At 36.8% G+C, this 22,022-nt stretch overlaps 1 protein-coding gene across 5 annotated transcripts in view; it reads right to left on the bottom strand.

Moving 5' to 3' along the window:
* PSPC1 (paraspeckle component 1) overlaps positions 1-22,022 on the bottom strand; it is a 112,719-nt gene that overhangs the window by 33,937 nt on the left and 56,760 nt on the right. The window contains exons 7-8 of one of the 5 annotated variants that reach the window (XM_033197157.1): positions 5,095-5,152; positions 1,166-1,335 (exon numbers count right to left, since the gene is read on the bottom strand). The exons of 3 other annotated variants lie outside the window; for them this stretch is intronic. In XM_033197157.1, the coding sequence (XP_033053048.1) occupies positions 1,166-1,335; positions 5,095-5,152 (228 nt within the window). The remainder of the gene's footprint in view (positions 1-1,165; positions 1,336-5,094; positions 5,153-22,022) is intronic. One more of the 5 variants, XR_004433844.1, reaches the window with a different exon arrangement.

Below are 22,022 nucleotides of genomic sequence, written 5' to 3' on the forward strand. Positions count from 1 at the left end.
AGGTCTGAGTCTAACTGGCAGTGCTTTTTCTTAATTTTAGCAGCATGGGCGCCTCAAGATTTCATATAGTAGTTTCAAAACTAAACTGCCTTTTCAAAATAGATAACCAAACAACTTCCCTTTCAAAATGTTATTCAGAACAAGCATTAACAAACACTGAGAAAACGGTTTGCCTGTATAAAGTCCCATTTATATAGTGACAGACTTTAATGGAAATGATAAAAGGTATCATTCCTGCTATTAATATATTTAAATATAATAAAAATTACAATGGAAAAACCTTGTTTTCATAGTATTTAATCTACACAAAGATATCTTCACACTCTCAGATCAAGACAAAAAACTGTCTAAAGTTATTAAATGTAATTTAAAATTCTGTGAAAAGAATGCCACAATAGTGGTTTAGAAATACAGAAAAACTTTAATGTTATTTTATAACTAAATTCCTTGCAATAAATCATGACAGGTAATATTTTTAACAAAAATATTTACTGAAAACTGTGTGTTCATACATATTGGACTTCTGTCCCCATCAAACATAAGGAGTCCACACAGAAAAAGAACACCATCATAAAATACTTGAACATTACAATGCTGGTAAAAGATGGATACAAATTAAAAGCACAGAAAAATAACTGTAATTAACATATGCATTTGCTATATACTGAGGTACCACACACAGCATGCCATAGACAGTAATCCTAATTCTTGGACTACTTAAAAACTCTCTCAGCCGGATGCGGTGGCTCACGCCTGTAATCCCAGCACGCTGGGAGGCCAAGGCGGGAGGATCACGAGGTCAGGAGTTTGAGACCAACCTGGCCAACATAGTGAAACCTTGTCTCTACTAAAAATACAAAAATTAGCCAGGCATGGTGGCGCATGCCTGTAGCATCCGCTACTTGGGAGGCTGAGGTAGGAGAATTGTTTGTGGGAGGCGGAGGTTGCAGCAAGCCGAGCCACTGCACACCAGCCTGGGCAACAGTGCGAGATTCTGTCTCAAAAAAAAAACTATCTGTAATAAATCAACATATGATGTCACAAAATTTTCTTCTTCATTAGCTGCCAAAAGAAATGATACCAAATTATATTAAGTGTGAAGTTATCCTTGATGCAGAAGTGTACATTACTGAATATAATCAAAATAATGTTTATGATACATTACCACTGCTCCATTATCTGGCATCATTGGAGTTCCCATATTTGCGGCTCCTTCTGGTCCCATGGCAGGACCAGGACCCATTGGTGGGCCAGGTATAGTTGCTCTGTTGTTCATATTCATACCCATCATTGGAGGAGGACCTTGGTTACCAGCAGGTGCTGGGCTAAACGCATCTATGTAAAACAATCTATACTTAGAGCTGTCCTATCTTAGTTTAGTAAACATTAAAAATTTAACAATATTTATGCAATCTATATACCAAGACCGTTATCAAAATTATTTTCACTCCTTGAGAATGGGGTATGCATTATCTACTCTGTAATACAGCATTACCTACACTCTAGAATTAGAATTTTCATCCCCAAGCCAAACGTACATAAAATCAAGAAAGAAACTATCAATCATTTTAGGGCATTTGAGACTCTAACAGTTTGCAAGCTTTGAGACATCAGTATTATTTGTTATAGTAGGCTTTTAAACCAAATAATCCCTAACAAAGGGGACTACATTTTACCAGTTTAAATGAGTAACAAAGGATTAGCACTTACAAAACCACTTAATTTTTTTTTAACCCATGGCTAAAAATATTAGCATGTAAATTATGCTAAGTTGCTTGAGAGGAAATAATTTTCTGCAATATATAAATAAAGATCATTATAACTAGCCTCTCATCTTAGTTTTTTTTTTTTTTCTCCCTGAGTTGATGGAATACCTTGCTAAATTACAGGAGGTACTCTTTTTTTAACTTTTTATTTTGAAATGTGGAATCTAAAGGAAAAAACCGAAATGACTTATAACAAAACGTATTTTTAAAAGCAACCGCAACCAAATACAGATAAAATATTAATATAGCTATCCGGATCTTTCTGATAAGCTTAAATTCCATAAATGGGGACAATCTGATAATATTTCAAGTTTTTTCATTAAAAAAATCCACCTACCTCATATTAATTTAAACAGTGTTGCACTCTAATACTACATATATGATGATCTCAGATACAACATATTTCTAGGCATTTTCTTTGAAAAATTTTTTCCCTTTTAAGTGTTATTGCTTGTTTATCATTAAAAATTTATAACAAAGTCATTCTAATTCAGGGTTTTCTTTAGTATTTCATTACATAGGTCAATTTTCTGACAATAAGAACTCAATTTCTCAAATACACACTATAATGAAGCTGAAATCGGCCCCTGGCATCATACTTCTGCTCTTCAAATCCAACCCCCAGAAACCTAGCAAATTCATAGGAAGGAATTATTTCCTTCATCCCCAAATGCTCTTGCCAATAAACAGACTTTATCCAAGAATATTTCCACTCCCTCAGTATAGCCCTAAATAGCTATTTTTAATAATTTCTACAACTAGAAATGAAGAGAGTATAAGAACAGTATCTAAGAGGCATCTTACCTCAATTATCCCCCAGAAAACAAATTAAGTTTCTTTTTCCTCTCTTTCTCTTTAATAGAATGTAATTTTACAATGGTGAGTTGGAAAATAACTACACAACTATGGGTATAAAAAAATCAAAAATAATATTTCCAACTAACAGTAGTTAAATTAGAGCTTTACTTTTAGTACTCACATCTTCTACCACATAGCTATAAATAAATTTAAAGATCTAAGAAATGGTAGCATTATCTGGTCACTAGAAAGGTAGCATTATAATGTATGTTTCACTTGGTTACACACGAGTGATACACCAGAAAATCCGCTGCCACTTTCTATCGATGTAACTTGATGAGTTACGACAGTTTTAACTTCTCAACAACCCAACTGGATGATAATGATTAATAGCTCTAGAAAACCATTATGATGAAGTCTCACACTGAATGAAGACTGAAGAGAAAATTAGATAAACTGGACTTTAGGAGAGTAAGTGCTAAAATGTAAATAGGTCCTCTGGTGAATAAAATGTCACAAAAATTTTAAGTTATCTTCAATTCCTAACTAAATAAGGACTCTAAAGGCATATTCTTATATTTCTTCTGATAAAATTGCAGAGTATCTCTGTGCCATCAGAAATGGTTTTAAGTTTTATACTATTTTAAAGTTTAGCTCTGCTTGCAGTGAGCTGAGATCCGGCCACTGCACTCCAGCCTGGGTGGCAGAGCAAGATTCCGTCTCAAAAAAAAAAAAAAGAACAGAAAAAAGAAAAAAGTTTAGCTCTGAGGTTAATGTCACTCTAATAATAACGACCTTTTTTAAACTGCCTATAATCTATAATAACCTTATTCCTAAAATCCTTAAAATTACATGGATTATATTAAATACCGTCCCAGCATTTACTCTAAAAAAAAGACATAAATATTGGACCACTTGGACATCATTATACTCAATTACGCTTCTTAATTTAGAATGCAGACGCTCTTGGTTCATTAATTACTTCACGTATCCACTGTAGTAATTTCACAATTAAGTTCTTTATGGGCAAGGGCCATGTTTCTTGCTTCCTGCATATACCAGAGACACTTACTAACTACTCACTGGTAAAAAGTGACCAAGTAAACAGCAATACATGACTCTACATTATCTGATTACTGAAAAACTGTCAACAGAAGTTTAAGAAAAAAAGCTTATCATGGAAACTGTTCATTTCACACATGACTTAAGTTTCATTTGATAGACTATATATGCTAAGAACATACTTGATTTTGTAAATGGGTGTGCATGTTAAGTATATTGTTTGCCATGGTAGTGTAATCTGTAAAACAATATGTGCATTTAAGTTATATAAAGATTTTTAGCTTCATAACAGCTTTTGTGGGACAATTAAATGTGGAACAGCTTTTGTGGGACAATTAATTTCATAAAATTTAATTCCTTACCCAACTTTTAAATGTATGACATTTCAAATTTCATATTTAGTAAGGCCTATGAAATTTAGTAAGGCACACTCGTTTTTCCTTTAAGTTATTTACTTGGCATTATTTCCCTTGCAACTTGGCTATACGAGCAAATCCATACTCAAGTTGCTAATATACTTTCTTAAAAACTCAGTTAACTCTAAAATAAGCATTGGCGACACACATAATTCCCCTGACGAGTCACAGTCTACAAAGACTGTGTGCACTTCTGTGCACAACACTGTAGGTTAAAAGAAAAAAGTTCAATATTCATTAGAGTGAAGGAAAACAGCTTTAAAGTTACACAAAAAGCTAGTTTAAGATAGAAATGTATATAAAATGCTCTCTAAAAGCCTAAAAACACACACTCAGGACCTATCAATTTCCTACTCAGAAACTATCCATTTCCAGTGCCCAATTAGGACAGGCGAGGTGGCTCATGCCTGTAATATCAGCACTTTGGGAAGCTAACGCGGGTAAACTGCTTGAGCCCCAGAGTTCAAGACCAGCCTGGGCAACATGGTGAAATCCTGTCTCTACTAAAAACACAAAAAATAAGCCAGGCGTGGTGGTGCGTGCCTGTAGTCCCAGCGACTTGGTAAGATGGAAGGACCACCTGAGCCCAGGAGGTAGAGGTTTGAGCGAGCTGAGATTGCGCCACTGTACCCCAACCTGGGCAACACAGTGAGGTCCTGCCTCAAAATACAAAACAAACAAACAAAAAGCCAATTAGAAAGCATAAAATTTGATTTTAAAACTGCAAAGACAGAGCTGTATTACACAATGTGATGACTAAACTACTTTCAGGCTGTATTACAACCTGGTTTATATGTTTCTTTCATTAAGCCTATGAATGTATAACACATCTTTTAGCCTTCAAACAAAAACAAAATGAGAATTTTCTTCCCAAGCATATATTTTTAATATAATTGTATGGTATTCCAGTTTAATGGATGTAAGAGATTTCACCTTTAGAAATGTTGGTTTCGTATTTTAGTTTCTTACTGATATAAGAATATACCACAAACAGCATCAACAGTCCCCCCAAAAATGATAAGTTACAAAAGCCTTTTGCTTCAAATCCCTACCTCCCATGTTTATTGCTCCACGGGGACCCATATCACCCATTCTCATTTCCTGTTCTCTCTGTAAGTAAACATAGTTGTCACAGTCAACCTATCGATCTTATGACTTTACATTTCCCATCTAAAATCAAAAAGAAAAGAGTGAATTGGGACATCATTTTCCATTAAAAATTTTGAAAAATTTCCATCATCATATACTTAATAAGAATGCTGAAAAGAAACTTCAGTCTCCCAGGCTTAAGATACTACAAACACTTAATGCACCCAGTTTATATTGCAAGATTAGATTACTAATGAATCAGATTATATAAAATATACCACAGATTATTTTTAATGTTTTTATTCCAACAGATGAAAGATACATGCCTAGATTCCAAGCAAAGGAAAATCTAGTAATAATAACCACCAGAGCCAATTATTTTCTCCTCCCAGGTCACTGAAGTCTTAAAATAGAAATGACTGTTACCAAGTTCGTATTGAAATGTATTCAAATATATAACACAAACAGCTTTAGGGAATTATGCTAAAAATAAGGTTACAATCTTCATTGTCTAAATTATAATTCATTCATGTATTTTTATCTATCTGCTCAAGCATTATTCCATCCAGGCACTACAGAAAGCCCACACAAGCAATTACTGAAAGCTCAACATAACATTGCTTTCCTTGAACTGAGCGGTAATTTTATTTGAAAACCTGAATGAAAGTATTACACAGTTAGCTATAAAACAGAAATATTCAAAACATTTGAAATTTCATTACAAAAACTGCTTCCTAAAAGCTCTTCATTTACCAACAATAGTGATACAGAATTAACTTCAATGAAATCTCTAAGTGAAATTACTCAAGATAACATATGAAAATTGCAATTTTCACTTTGACTTGATGACCATTTTCAATCACAGAAAACTTTGTTAAATGTAGCAATCATGAAAAACATTCCATTATGAGACAATTGCAGAAATGTTTAAAGAAAGTATAATTACTGTACTTTTGAAAAAGCAATCTTATTAAAATCTAAATGTTCCTTTAAAGTTCCATTTGATAATACAAAACACTGTTGAAAAGCACCTATAAAGCTGGAAATAAAATAAAAGCCTATGATGGAAACGTAATTGCCATTAAGCCACAAGTGGCTCCTTAAAAAAACTGCCTAATTTAAACGGAGATGTCCAAAGGTAATCTTAATGAAGCTAGGGTACAATGAATGAAGTTAAGGTACAACGAATGAAGCTACGGTACAACAAAAACACCATCATGAAGAGATAAAAATGCTTTTTCACATTATTTAGAACATTTAAATGCCAACCTTTCTAAAATCTTCTTTTTTAATATTTTTTTTTCAGAGACCCTCGCTCTGTTGCCCTGGCTGCAATGCAGTGGCGTCATCATAGCTCACTGCAGCCTCGAACTCCTGGGCTCAAGGGATCCTCCTGCCTCAGTTTCCCTAATAGACGGGACGACAAGCACGCACCATCATGCCTGGCGAATTTTTTGATTTTTTTTTAATAGAGATAGGGTCTCGCTATGTCGAACAGGCTGGTATCTAACTCCTGGGCTCAAGCAGTCCTCCTGCCTCACGCTCACAGTGTGCTGGGATTACAAGCGTGAATCACCATGCCCAGCCCTAAAAGCCATGTTTTAACTTTCCTAAAAATAAATTTCTCATCGTAACACTTGTGACCATTAATGGATACTATTACTGACCTGCAAAAAAAGCTAGACTGAGGTGGGGTGCAGTGGCTCACGTCTGTAATCCCAACACTCTGGGAGGCTGAGGCAGGCAGATCACCTGAGGTCAGGAGTTCAGGACCAGCCTGGTAAACATGGTGAAACCCCATTTCTACCAAAAATACAAGAAAATTAGTCAGGCATGGTGGCGGGTGCCTATAGTCCCAACTATTCGGGAGGCTGAGGCAGGAGAATGGCATGAACCCAGGAGATAGAGGTTGCAGTGAGCCAAGATCGCACCACTGCACTCCAGCCTAGGCAACAAAGTGAGACTCCGTCTCAAAAAAAAAAAAAAAAGAAAGAAAGAAACCCTGTCTCTACTAATAATACAAAAAAATTAGCTGGGCAGTAGTGGCACATGCCTATAATCCTACCTCCTCAAGAGGCTGGGGCAGAAGAATCACTTGAACCCAGGAGGCAGGGGTTGCAGTGAACCGAAATTGCACTATTGCACTCCAGCCTGGGCAACAAGAGCAAAACTCTGTCTCAAAAAAAAAAAAAAAAAAAAAAAAAAAGCTAGACTGTGATATACAATTGGCTACTGATCAAGCATTACATTTAGAAAACTATTTTAAAATAAAGATTATGTTTATCACTACTTTCAGTAGACCAAATCAAATTGCCATTTCCTTATCACTACTTAGAAACTACTGATAGGTTCTTAGAACTTACTGATAAAAGTGAAGAATGCTTCAACACACCCAGAATCTTCTAGCCATAAAAATAATATCTATAGTATCTAGATAAGTATCTGTAACAAGCAAATATAGTAGATATTTTGTTGTTGAGAAGCTGGTTACGCACCTGCACCATCGAGTAAAATATACGGATTTCATAATTATGACTTTCGGGGAGGAAAGGAGTTCAATTTGTATTTTTACTTTTGAATTTGTCTTCACTATAAAAGGTTAGGAATTCAGTATCTAACCACTAATACAGGGAAATTATTTACAGTCTCACTGCTTGAGATTTCAATTACCCCTTATATACCCTAATATCTTAACTATTGGCCTGGGATTCACTGGCAGGAAAAAAGGGCATAAACAATCTTTTTTACTGTCTCTTTATATTCTCAGCTTTATGTATCACTTTCTAGAATAACTTCCTAGAATAGGGTGAGCTTTCTTATTCACAAAGTACCTTCTTTTACTGTTTTTTTGTTTGTTTGTTTTGAGACGGAGTCTCGCTCTGTCGCCCAGACTGGAGTGCAGTGGCTCAATCTCGGCTCACTGCAAACTCCGCCTCCCGGGTTCACGCCACTCTCCTGCCTCAGCCTCCTGAGTAGCTGGGACTACAGGCGCTGCCACCACGCCCGGCTAGTTTTTTTGTATTTTTAGTAGAGACGGGGTTTCACTGTGTTAGCCAGGATGGTCTCGGTCTCCTGACCTCGTGATCCGCCCGCCTCGGCCTCCCAAAGTGCTGGGATTATAGGCGTGAGCCACTGTGCCCAGCCCCTTCTTTTATTATTAAATCCGTTGTCATTTTAAAAATTTCATGGGAAATGTATCAATGTACTGAAAATAACTATGGTTTTAAGTCAACTATTAAACACGAACATTCCCCTTCTGGTGTTATACTATAAATCGGTACAAGTTCTAAAACACCTTTCTCTAAATGAGATTATCAGAATATCTTAAAATACTCCAGGCTACTATAGCATATTACTGTATTAAAATACCAATTTAAAAAATAAATAAATAAATAAATAAAATACCAATCCATGAGGCACATTATAGCATTTTTCACTAAATATATATATATACACACTTGTATTTAGTAATGTTGACAATATCTTAAAGATGATCACTGAATACTATTTTACACAGTTTTGCTCTTTAAAAAAAGTGTAATTTCATGACATCATTTTGTAACTATTTTAGAAGGGGCAAAAGAAATGTTCAGTTTCCCAGTCATGTCTTCAGGCTGTTACTTTCTAGAAACCCACCGCTACAAACTTCTAGTAAAATACAAAAGAGGTAGAGATTATATTAAGATGATTTTGTACAATGAAATACAGCATTCTTCACTATCACTAAATCTATCAAATATTAATAAGAATCACTTGAAGAAATTCCCAACTGTGTGCCCATCCAACAAGCAATACGTAAGACCCTTACTTCCCTCTATGAATGACTTTTAATAACACTTCAAATTAGAATTTAAGTTAGAACCAGTGCGTATATGTGATATTTTTACAAATTTAAATAATGTTTTATTACATTACAAAAAATCGAGTTGTGGTTTAACCCAAAACAAATTATTTGTAACCAACACCTCAAAAGACTGCAGTGCGCTAAAATAAAGCTATGATGAACTCAGTTTTACATTATTGATTCAACTCTATGAAGTAGGCCGACTGTTACCTCATTTTAGACATAATGAAACTGAGGCACCAAGTTGAATAACTTAGTCAAGGTAATAGGGATACTAAGTGGCTGAGCTAGCCTATACGATTCTACTAAAAAAGGGTTACAAAATTTTTGACGTTCACAAGATACTTTCATTCTTCAAAAATTCCAATATATCTCCATGTCCCAGACAGCCAAAAAAAAAAAAAAAAAAGAATTCCAACAGTCGAAGCCTAATAAAAGGCGAGATTTTAACTTATCTTTGCAGTATTTATAAGACTGTATGTCTTTCCATGAAAAAGAATTACACATATGTATTTCTGAAAGCTTGGAATTCAAGTGTACTTAAATTAACAGATGACCAAAAAGGAGGCAAAGTATGACTAATTCCCAGAACCACATGTCAAAAGAGCATTCCATCATCGCAGCGTTCTTAACGTGTAGGTCATGGAGTTCTAAGAGTCCCCAAGACTCAGGAAGTGCACAGTCGTAACTATTTCATGTTTTCCTAGCACTAAGATATAGTTAGTTATAATATATCATCAGACTTTTCTCTGTGTCAACATTTACTACATTCAATGGTGCAAAAGTAATGACTGGGAAAAGTCCCAGCACTTTAGCACAAGCCAAGAGACCTGGGCCCAATTTTTACTAGCAACCACTGCATTTGACACATAGATAAAATTGTATTTTCTATTTTTAAACTATGAATACCTGGAGGAAGCAGTAAAAGTTAATTTTATTAAATCTCTATCCATGGGTACATGCTTTTTTCATGTTCTTCAAAATAAAACAGGATTTGTCCACAAAGTACATCTGCTGCATTCTGAAGCAGGATGGTTATTTTTAGAAAAAGCATTCACGATTGGGTTGCATGCTGAATGAAATACTTTTTTCATGGAACAAGATTTTTATATGAGACACTATAATTATTGGCTTGAGTATTTGGTCAGCATTTTCTATGAGATCAATATGGAGACATATAACTTCTTATTAATTTTACAAAATAAACACATTAGCATTTGGATAATCTGCTTAGGTCAATGCATCAGTATTTTTCTTCTGATTGGTACATGACACTACAAAATCATGCATGGGTAAAAGATCTATTCAAAATTCAAAGCAGCCCAAAGGATTCCTTTTTCTTTTTCTTTTTTTTTGAGACAGAGTCTCACTCTGCTGCCCAGGCTGGGGTGCAATGGCGTGATCTCAACTCATGCAGCCTCTGCCTCCCAGATTCAAGCAATCCTCCTGCTTCAGCCTCCGGAGTGCAGAACTACAGGCACATACCATCATGCCCAGATAATTTTTGTGTTTTTTGTAGAAATGGGGTCTTACCATGTTGCTCAGGATGGTCTTGAACTCCTGAGCTCAAGTGATCCACCTTCCTCAACCTCCCAAAGTGCTGGGATTACAGGTGTGAGCCACCATGCCCAGCCAGTCCAATTAATTTCAATGTTAAGAGTACTTTTAAGTTTTACAGTAGTATCAAAAAAATCCATAATTATCTTTAAAGGTTATTAACATACTCCTCCCTTATCACTTCTCTGTATAACGTCAGGTCTTCTTTGACGCATTTTAATTAAAAAGCTTTCTGCAATAGATGGAACGCAAAAGCAAATGTGGGAAGCCGACCATTTCTTATAGAGCAAAACAATTTACAAAACATAAAACAATACCATTCTTCCCACTGCACTGAAGGGAACATTAAAGACATTTGCAAAAATGTACAAGAAAGTGACTCTTAATCCTGTAACGTTTTCTTTAAAACGCGCTTTGGCTTATAATATGGTCAATATTGATATATTCCTTTAGCAGCACTTCGGAGGCCTCAATAGTTTTTCCTAGTGATATGGAAAATTAAAGAAATATGGAAGCCAAAAAGTTTGAGAAGCACTATTTTTAAAGTCCCAGTCAGTCTTCTTTCATGAAAATATAAAACAGAAAGATTGCACTAAGTAAGGTAAATTAACCTAACAAATATTTTCCAAAATGTGGTCAACATGCCACTACTGGCACATGACACTTTTTGTAGAGAACATGGATATTTTTCCTTTAATATTTAATACTTGGGCTATCAAGATACAAGCTGAGCATAACCATCCAAAACCCCAAATGCTCCAAAATCCAAAACGTTTTCAACACCAACACAATGCCCAAAGTGGAAGACTCCATACTTGACCTCATGTGATCGGTTTATGTCAAAATGCAGGCAAAACTTTCATGCACAAAATTACTTAAAATATTCTACTGAGCCAGGTATAGTGGTTCATGCCTATAATCCCAGCACTCAGGGAGGCTGAGATGCAAGAACTGCTCGAGCCCAGGAATTCAAGACAAGCCTGTGGAACACAGTGAGACACTGTCTCTTAAAAAAAAAATTTTTTTTGGACGGATGCATAATCTCAGCACTTTGGGAGACCGAGGCAGACGGATCATGAGGTCAAAAGATCAAGACCATCCTGGCTAACACGGTGAAACCCCATCTCTACTAAAAATGCAAAAAATTAGCCGGGCATGGTGGAGGGCACCTGTAGTCCCAGCTACTCGGGAGGCTGAGGCAGGAGAATGGCATGAACCCAGGAGGCGGAGCTTGCAGTGAGCCAAGATCGTGTCACTGCACTCCAGCCTGGGCGACAGAGCAAGACTCTGCTTCAAAAAAAAAAAAAAAAAAAATTTAATTCTATGAAGTTACCTTCAGGCTACATATATAAGACATATATGAAACATAAGTGAATTTCATATTTGGATCTGGGTCCCATCCCCAAGATATCTCATTAGACAATATACAAATGTTTCAAAATCGAAAAAAATCCAAATTCCAACACACTTCTAGTCCCAAACATTTTAGATAAGGGATACTCAACATGTATATTTTGTGTGTCTATCTGTGTATGTATATTACCAATAACCTAATTTAAAGGAATGACTTAACACAGTACTCAGGTAAAGCTAAAGTGTAGTATGACCACTTAAACCTGGAGGATACACTCACTGAACTAAATACAAACTGCTTTAACTGTGTCAATTGGAATAACATTGATTGATCAATGACAAGAGGTATTCATCTAACACTTCATCAATATAAACTCTTATTTGAGAGAATGCAATCTTAATGGGCACAATCAATATTCTTTTTTAGGTCACAATCAAAATTCTTTATTGATAAAGACCTCTCATGTTTATCTCAAAAGAAGCTTTAAGAATGGTCTAGGAATCACCACATGCTATTTAGGTTCTATGCCTCAAAAAAAGAAAATGCTAAAATAATGTAGAACATTTAAATCCACTAAAAAATATATAATTCTAGAGAAAAATATAGTAAGTTCTGACAAGTAACAGGATTCAGCCTTTTTAATCAATTAGGAATATCTAAATATTCCTAAAACTAAATTCCCTTAAAAAAATTATATTCAGCAATTGAAAGTATTTTAGTGTGAGCAAACTATATTCTATTACCTTTTCCTTCGCTAGAGGTGGTTACATAAAAGAAGAGTAAAGTTATAACCAGTTAAATTTTCATGAGAAAGACTAAATAAGAACTGTTAGCCAGGCGCAGTGGCTCACTCCTGTAAGCCCAGCACTTTCGGAGGCTGAGGCAGGAGGATCACCTGAGGTCAGGGGTGCGAGACCGGCCTTGCCAAGATGGTAAAACCCCATCTCTATGAAAAGCCTGGTGACAGAGCAAGACTCCATCTCAAAAAAAAAAAAAAAAAAAAGTTAGGAGCCACAGAAATATTAGGTAACAAATTGTAGACACAAAGAATGAAGCAAAAATCACTTACATGAAATATTCATGGGTATTTTTAAAAACCTCAAGAGATTAGGCCTCTCTGCCAAGAAGGTATTAACTCATGAAAAAAGTATTAAGATACTGAACGACGTACATCAGCAAATTAATCTTTTCTAATAAAAGTAAACTGGGCCGGATGTGGTGGCTCACACCTGTAATCCTAGCACTTTCGAAAGCTGAGGCGGGCAGATCACTTGAGGTCAGGAGATCAGCCTGGCCAACATGATGAGACTCCGCAAATACTAAAATTACAAAAACTTAAGGCCGAGCATGGTAGCTCACGCCTGTAATCCCAGCACTTTGGGAGGCAGAGGCAGGCAGATCACCTGAGGTCAGGAGTTCAAGACCAGCCTGATCAACATGGTGAAACCCCATCTCTATTAAAAACACAAAAAATTAGCCAGGTGTTGTGGTGGACGCCTATAGTCCCAGCTAGTCAGGAGACTGAGGCAGGAGAATCGCTTGAACCCAGAAAGTGAAGACTGCAGTGATCCAAGATCATGCCACTGCACTCCAGCCTGGGCAACAGAGTAAGACTCCATCTCAAAACAAAAAATTAGTTGGGTGTGGTGGTGCACCCCTGTAGTCCCAGCTACTCGTAAGGCTAAGGCAGGAGAATCACTTGAACTCAGGAGATGGAGTCTCTGAGTTCCAGCCACTGCACTCCAGCGTGGGCAACAGAGGGAGACTTCACTTAAAAAAAAAAAAAAAAAAAAAGTAAATAAGGGTCAGGCATGGTGTCCAGTGCCTATAATCTCAGGGTTTTGGGTGACCAAGGCAGGAGGATCCCTTGAGGTCAGGAATTAGAGGTATGGTGACCTATGATTGCATCACTGCACTCCAGCCTGGGTGACAGAATGAAACCTCACTCAAAAAACTTTTTAAATGTTTTAAAATGAAAAGGAAAAAAATACACATTTCTATTGATACAACTCAATAGCATGTAAACTTTCAACTTAATCAATAGTAAATGCTTGGAAAACTGAACATTTTAAATTCAGGCAATTAAACACAATAATTTCCAATACACTGTATTATTCGCTGCTAGTTAGTGAGAGGTAGTTTAAAAAATATAAGACAATCTCTTTATATAAATATACCCAAAGGTGGGTTTTCTCCCCTCAATACATGCATTCCTAAATACCTTCACACATGAACATTTGGGAAAATATTCCTCAGTTATATGATTGTTTAAATGAAACTTCACATCGTATGTCATTGACAGAATTGCAAATTACATTGATGGAACTGCAAATTAAAATGAGACAGTGCTGCAAAATCCACTGGAATGGTGCCGATCCGAAACACTTACAAAACAAATGCTGGCAAAGATGTGACACAACCAGAACTTTAACGCATTGCTGAAGGGAATACAAACAGGTGTAACCATCTTGCAAGACAGGCTGGCAGTTTCTGATAAAATTAAATATACTCTTACCATCTGATACAGCAATATCACTCTTTGCTTTTTACCCAAAGGAGGTGTAAACTTATGTCTATACAAAAACCTACAAAAGAATGTTTATAGCAGCTTGATTCATAATTGCTAAAACCTGGAAGCAACCAAGATGTCTGTTAGTATGTGAATGGGTGAACTGTGGTACGACCAAAATATTATTCAGCGCTAAAAAGAAATGAGCTATCGACCCACGAAAAGACATAGAGGAAACTGAAATGCATATTGCCAGGTGACTGGAAGCCAATCTGAAGAGGCTATATACTGTATGATTCCAACTATATGACATTCTGGAAAAAAACTAAACTATGGAGATAGAAGGATCAATGGTTGCCAAGGGGTAGGTGGAAGGAATAAAGAAGCAGAGCACAGAAGATTTTTAAGGAGGTGAAAATACTCTGTATGATACTATAATGATAGGTTCATGTCACAGATTTGTCAAAACCCTCAGAATGTACACCCAGAGAAAATCTAAAGGTAAACTACAGACTTCGGTTGATAAGAACGTGTCAATGTAGCTTCAGCAATTTTTATAGATACATCATTCCGGTAAAACATTTTGATAGCAGAAGAAGCTGTATGTATGTGGCATGGGGTAGACAGGCAATCTCTGTATCTTCCAATCAACCTTGCTGTGGACCTAAAGCTCTTTTGAAAAAGACTACTAAAATATTGAAACTTCAAAATGAATCCTTTTGAATAATCAATTACATTAAAAATAGTAATAAATAAAGATGAGTCTCACTATGTTGCCCAGGCAGGACTTACACTCACTGGGCTCAACTGATCCTCCTGCCTCAGACTCTCAAGTAGCTGGGACTACAATCATGCCACTGCACCCAGGTAATTACATCTTACTTTATACTGCAAGGTTTAGTCATGAAACAAAAAGTAGTTGTTACTTGTTAAATACTAAATCAGAAATAGAGGCGACAAATAGAAGTAGGGAAACTTACTGTGTTCATTAACTTGACATGTGCCTCTTAAACCAAATATATTCAACAATGTATTTTGAAAGCCTCGTTCAGGTAATTGAGTAAATAGATTGCTCTGATATTACTGTCAAATTCAACTGAATATGTACAAAAATTAATGGCTGCTTTTTAATACATAGGGTGGCATTATAACTGAAGATCAATTAAATGTAAACACAATCTAGCATACATCAAGGGACAGAAGGAAATAAGTATTTTACATAAATTAATTGTTAAAGAAGCTTCTATTCAGCTGAGATTTTAAGAGACGGGCCTCTCACTATGTTGCCCAAGTTGGCCTCGAATTCCTAAGCTCAATTGATCCTCCCACCTCAGTCTCCCAAGTAGCTGGCACACAACACTGCTCCTAAGAATTTTATTTATAATGCAAACACCTGAGAGTATTTTCAAGATTACCAGTTTCAAATGTCACTGTAAACTCACTCTGAAGAGGCGCTTTTAAAACTTAAAACTGATTAATAATATTTAATTATTCTTCGAATTTAGTTATTTTACCCAGAACTCCTAAAAAAAAAAAAAAAAAAAAATGAGCAAGGATATCAGCTGTAAGACAAACAATACTAGCAATAAAATCTTACCAAAGTTCACTTAATGCTGGTGACTGGTTTGCATTTCTTGATCCAAAACCTCTTTCTTATCCAGTGCATTTCCTTACCAAAGTAAAACTATCATAACTGGCCAGGTCAAGGTATGAAAGGTGAAAGAAAAGAACAAATATAAACTGCGCAAGCAGCAATTCCAAACTGGTCCCATCAACAGAAAAAAGCAGAAAAGAGGAAAACAAGGCACAGAAGGCCAACATATGAGTTAAGTACACATTTTACACAGGAGAGTGTCCATTTCTGTTTGTGGTATTAGGCATTAGATAAATCATCTTAATAATTTACCAGAGGCCTTGAAATCGTGATAAGTTAATACATATTTTCTTCTAAGTAGGTAACTCAAAGCTACAGATTCAAATACATAGTCATTTTTTACACACGTAAGTGGTACCAAAATAAAAATCAAAGTTATTTAAAATTTGCCATTATAAAATAAACTACTGTAACAATCAAACCAATTGGTTAAAACCAAATATAGAAAAAACAATAATAAACCAAATGAAGAAGTTATCTTAAGAAAACCATGGTAAACTTACAACCAGAAAAGTCAGGGTTTGAAATAGCGCACAATGTAGTGTAAGACACCATTCAGAAAAGAAGCAGACTTACCCATAACTTTCAGTTACCTTAAACTGTAAAAGTCTTTGAAAGTCTGTAATTATAATAATTACCAATTTAACTCAAATAAGTAAAATCCTTTGAAAGTTTGTAATTATAATAATTACCAATCTAACTCATATAACTGCATCTCATCAGTAGATGCTTACAAACCAGAGTTCCTACAGCCTACTTCTCACTAGTTGTTACCTTAATACTGAACATAAATAGACATAATTTTTTAGTTTTAGTATAAAGTTCTAACATTTTAGATGATACTACAGAGATAATATCCTCGATATGAAGTAGAGAAGATCTTAGATACTGACTAGCCTAAAACATAATTTATTGTCACTATATAGAACAAGCACTGTAAGGTGGCTCCAAATACATTAAACAAGTCACAAAGCAGAAGCAAAAAGTTAAATTTTTATGCCTTCCGAGGATCTTCTTTCACTAATTCAAACTAATAAGTAAAATTATTATTAGTTGTATTATATAGTAGACAATGCACAAGATATGTTTACATTAACCACGTCTATTTGCCGGTCTTGACTCTCCTCTTCTCTGATTGCTCAAACAAGAGTTAACATTAGCTAAGAAATCTTACCGTTCTGAACCAAAAATTATTAGAAGAACTTACCATTTCAAATGAAAAGACATGAGGTATTCCTACAACACAGCAGGAATAATAAATAAATCATATCATTTTGTAAACACACACACATACACACACACAAGTACCACAACAGTGTCAAGACTATTTAATGACAAGCTAGACACCCTCAGTAAAGAATTTCATTTTGTAAATTCTCAGAACGTTTGAGCTGTTTCTTTTAACATTACTCTGTATAAGTACTCAGCACCTAAAATCCTCTAACATCCTTTGTATCCTCTACAGTGCTCAGCACTATGTTTTGAATACAGGAAACAGTGACCAAATTTTTCTTCCAAAATGGTAACATCCCAGTCGTCCTGTAAGTCTAATACTCTGAAGTAAAAAGTTAGGTGTGTTGAAAACCAAGCACAAAAAAAATGGTTTCTCTGGCTGCTTTTAAAAATTAATCTTCATTATTTAATCATGTATGAAGTCTACAAAAATGTTATCAGCAGTTGTACCTCAGTGCCACCTATGTTTTCCAAAGTACCAACTGTGTAATATCTGAGGCATTAATATTCAATAAATGCCAAGGTCTGGTGATCCATACAAAACAAAAACCGTAACTGAGCTGCACTGGCATTGGAAAAACAAGGCTTCAAACAGCTACTTAATTCTCTCAGTTTACATCTCAGTAACTATAACATGACAAACAGAATTTGTGACCTCGAAAAATTCAGAGAACACAAAGTCAGAACAAAATTAGAATACAACTTGGGAAGTATTAAGAATAAACTATATTAAACATAAAAAGGACCAGGTGCAGTGGCTCACACCTGTAATCCCAGCACTTTGGGAGGCCAAGGTAGGTGGATCTCTTGAGGTAAGGAGTTCAAGATCAGCCTGGCTAACATGGTGGAACCCCATCTCTACTAAAAATACAAAAATTAGCTGGATGTAGTGGCACTCACCTGTAATCTCAGCTACTTGGAAGGCTGAGGCACAAGAATCACTTGAACCCAGGAGGCAGAGGTTGGAGTGAGTCAAGATCACACCACTGCACTCCAGCCTGGGCAACAGAGCGAGACTCCGTCCTTAAAAAAAATTTTTCTTTTAAATTATTTTAATGAAAAGGATCACAGCTGGGGTGAGGAATCAGAAGAAATACATGACCTGAGTCTGAACAGATATTCTCCAAAGGGAAAAAAGAAAACATGATAATTTTTCTGGATTATGAACCTCTCTGAAACTCTAACGGAAGGTAAGACCAAAAAAAAAAAAAAGTTATCAATACAATAAAGGGTCCTCTGACGAACTGTGTACACAGTATAAGAGATTCAGTCACCATTTTCAAGTAGTCATTCAAAAAAGATGAACAAATATGATGATAAAACACAGAAAACCAATACTACTAATCATAGCATATGATTAAGCTAACCATACCTCCTGGTTCACCTAAGAAAGCCCATTTCATGCCTACTGCAGCAAGTATTTTAATAGTATCCATGTTCATTTGTACCATTTTATATGAAACATTCTATGGTTTCCCATGCATCATTAGATATTATTAAAACTATTAAATAATCTTTGGAGGAGTGATCAAATAACTCAACACCTGGTTAAAACTGACACATACCTTCAACCCAAATATCCCAAATCAGCAAAATCCTACAAATCAATTCCAATATGTGTAAACATTACAAACTTACATATCTTTTTTGTTTTTATTTGATCACAAAAGTCTAAGTCAAGTTACAATTATGTACCATGCCAAATATTGAGAAAATTCCTTGGCTTGTAATAAATTATTTAAATGAATATGTAAAAACATTAACAACCAAAACTAGTCACAACTAGAACATTACATATGAGACCATTGCAATGTCTGTTACTATCCATTTTGATTTTCACCAACATGTCCAAACCACTAGGACTAGGCCATCATTATACCAGAAATAAGCCTACCAGCCCAGTAGGTCACACTTAAATCTGACATCAAATCCTTCAGCAAACAATTCTTTAGTTATTTCCGTAAGTTAATGAAGAGGCCATCAAAATCCCTTGTAAAATGTGTCTTTTGTTTGAATGCTTCAGGAGTTTAGACTTCAAAAAACAAATCTTCTTAAGCAACATAAATAACTCATTAGAGCTTTAAAAACTGTAGAAAAAGAGGGACGGCCATGTGGAAACCACAAAACTGTAACTTCTGCTCTGGAATCTTCACAAACCATTTCAGAAAATAAAATTGTACCTATTCATTAGTAAATAACAATGGGATCACTCTTCTCTGACAGCATACATTAACGGAATTGTTTTTTACTGGATAGTTTCTGTTTTTCAGTTTTACACATGACACATCAGGGAAAGTTAGGTTACGATTAATATCAAGAGATGATAAATAAACAAACAAACAACAAAAATCCCACGCAGGAGGCAAGAAAAGAGGCTGACTGGTTAAAGATAAACAGGCCAAATTCAACAATACTGATCAAGAGGGGTTAACATTTGAAAGAAGAGTTCTTTATACCTCTACTGACTAGAACTAAAGGGATTTTGGTTGGGTGCAGTGGCTCACACCTTTAATCCCAACACTCTGGGAGGCTGAGGCGGTCGGGTCACGAGCTCAGGAGTTCGAGACCAGCCTGATCAACATGGTGAAAGCCCATCTCTACTAAAAATACAAAACTTTGCCGGGCATGGGCCTGGTGTGGTGGCTCACACATGTAATCCCAGCACTTTGGGAGGCCAAGCAGGCGAATCACCTGAAGTCAAGAGATCGAGACCATTCTGGCCAACATGGTGAAACCTCATCTTTATGAAAAATACAAAAATTACCCGGGTGTGGCGGCACGTGCCTGTAGTCCCAGCTATTTGGGAGGCTGAGGCAGGAGTATCACTTGAATCCCGGAGGCAGGGGTTGGACTGGGCTGAGATCGTGTCACTGAACTCCAGCCTGGCGAGACAGCGAGACTCAGTCTTAAAAATAAAAAATAGGGCCGGGCGCGGTGGCTCAAGCCTGTAATCCCAGCACTTTGGGAGGCCGAGACGGGCGGATCACGAGGTCAGGAGATCGAGACCATCCTGGCTAACATGGTGAAACCCCATATCTGCTAAACACTGCAAAAAACTAGCCGGGCGAGGTGGCGGTGCCTGTAGTCCCAGCCACCCAGGAGGCTGAGGCAGGAGAATGGCGTGAACTCGGGAGGCGAAGCTTGCAGTGAGCTGAGATCCGGCCACAGCACTCCAGCCTGGGTGACAGAGCGAGACTCCGTCTCAAAAAAAAAAAAAAAAAAAAAAAGGCCAGGTGCAGTGGCTCACGTCTGTAATCCCAGCACTCTGAGAGGCCGAGGCGGGTGGATCACCTGAGGTCGGGAGTTCGAGACCAGCCTGACCAACATGGAGAAACCCCGTCTCTACTAAAAATACAAAATTAGCTGGGTGTGGTGGCACATGCCTATAATCCCAGCTACTAGGGAGGCTGAGGCAGGAGAATTGCTTGAACCTGGGAGGCGGAGGTTGCGGTAAGCCGAGATCGTGTCATTGCACTCCAGCCTGGGCAACAAGAGTAAAACTCCGCCTCAAAAAAATAAATAAATAAAAAATAAAAAATTAGCCAGTCGTGGTGGCGCACGCCTCTAATCCCAGATACCTGGGAGGCTGAGGCAGGAGAAACACCTTAACCCAGGAGGCAGAGGTTGCAAGTGAGCCAAGATCGCGCCACTGAAGTCCAGCCTGGGCGACAGAGCAAGACTCCGTCTCAAAAAGGAAAAAAAGATTTTAAAATCCCAGGTATCAGCTGCAAGGCAGTGACTCTTTACCATTTCTTCTCATAACTTTTGCTCTGGTTTATAACAATGACTACCAATGAACCTTCTGAATATTAATTTGGATTCCTCAGGAATCCTTGGATCTGGAATATGAGGTGCTGTGCTCAGTGAGCCTTCTAAAAACACTGGAAAAGAATATATAAATGAATAGATTTGCATTATTCTTCACGAGTTCTATGAGTTTGGTTAATATGAGCCACTTTTTATAGATTCCCTTCAACTCTCAGATTGGCTCTAAATCAGAGGTCAGCAAACACTTCAGGTAAAGGGCCAGATGTAAATATTTTTTAGGCTTGGCAGGCCATGTAGTCTCAATACAGTCTCATATAGTTGTGTCACAACTACTCAAATCAGTTTTTGTAGGGCAAAGAAGTCATAAACAAAACAAATAAAGACAAGCATTACAAAAACAGGCAGCATGTGAACTGAGCCTGGTCTACTCCAGGCTGTCAACCCCTGGTCTGGATGAGACAATTAAAACTACAACTATGCACGAAAAATTAATGCATAGTTTGAGATAGTATGTCCTGCACATATGGTCTGAAAGCCCAAATCAAGGTTGCCACACCCAAATTCTGCAGGGAACTATTCACATAGAATGTCACATTGTTTAAACCATGTTCTAAAGATGGATATATAGCCATACGCAGTGGTAGGCAACTATTGTCCCACTATTCAGGAGGCTGAGACAGGAGGATAGCTCGAGGAGGTCAAGACCAGCGTGGGGAACATAGGGAGACACAATCAAAAGAGAAAAAGACAAAGAAAGATGGGCACAGCAGCATGCCTACTCTCCCAGCTACTTGGGAGGTTGAGGTAATAAGCCCAGGAGTTTGAGGCTGTAGTGTGCTATAATCACACTTGTCAATAGCCACTGCACTCCAGCCTGGGCAACACAGCAAGATACCATCAATAAACAAATTGCATCCTATATAAATCTTATGCCATGTTGAACCACATCAAGCATGCCTTCCACTAACACTC

The sequence above is a fragment of the Trachypithecus francoisi genome, unplaced genomic scaffold, assembly GCF_009764315.1.
Source record: "Trachypithecus francoisi isolate TF-2019V2 unplaced genomic scaffold, Tfra_2.0 Contig01676, whole genome shotgun sequence".
NCBI classification, from domain to species: Eukaryota; Metazoa; Chordata; class Mammalia; order Primates; family Cercopithecidae; genus Trachypithecus; species Trachypithecus francoisi.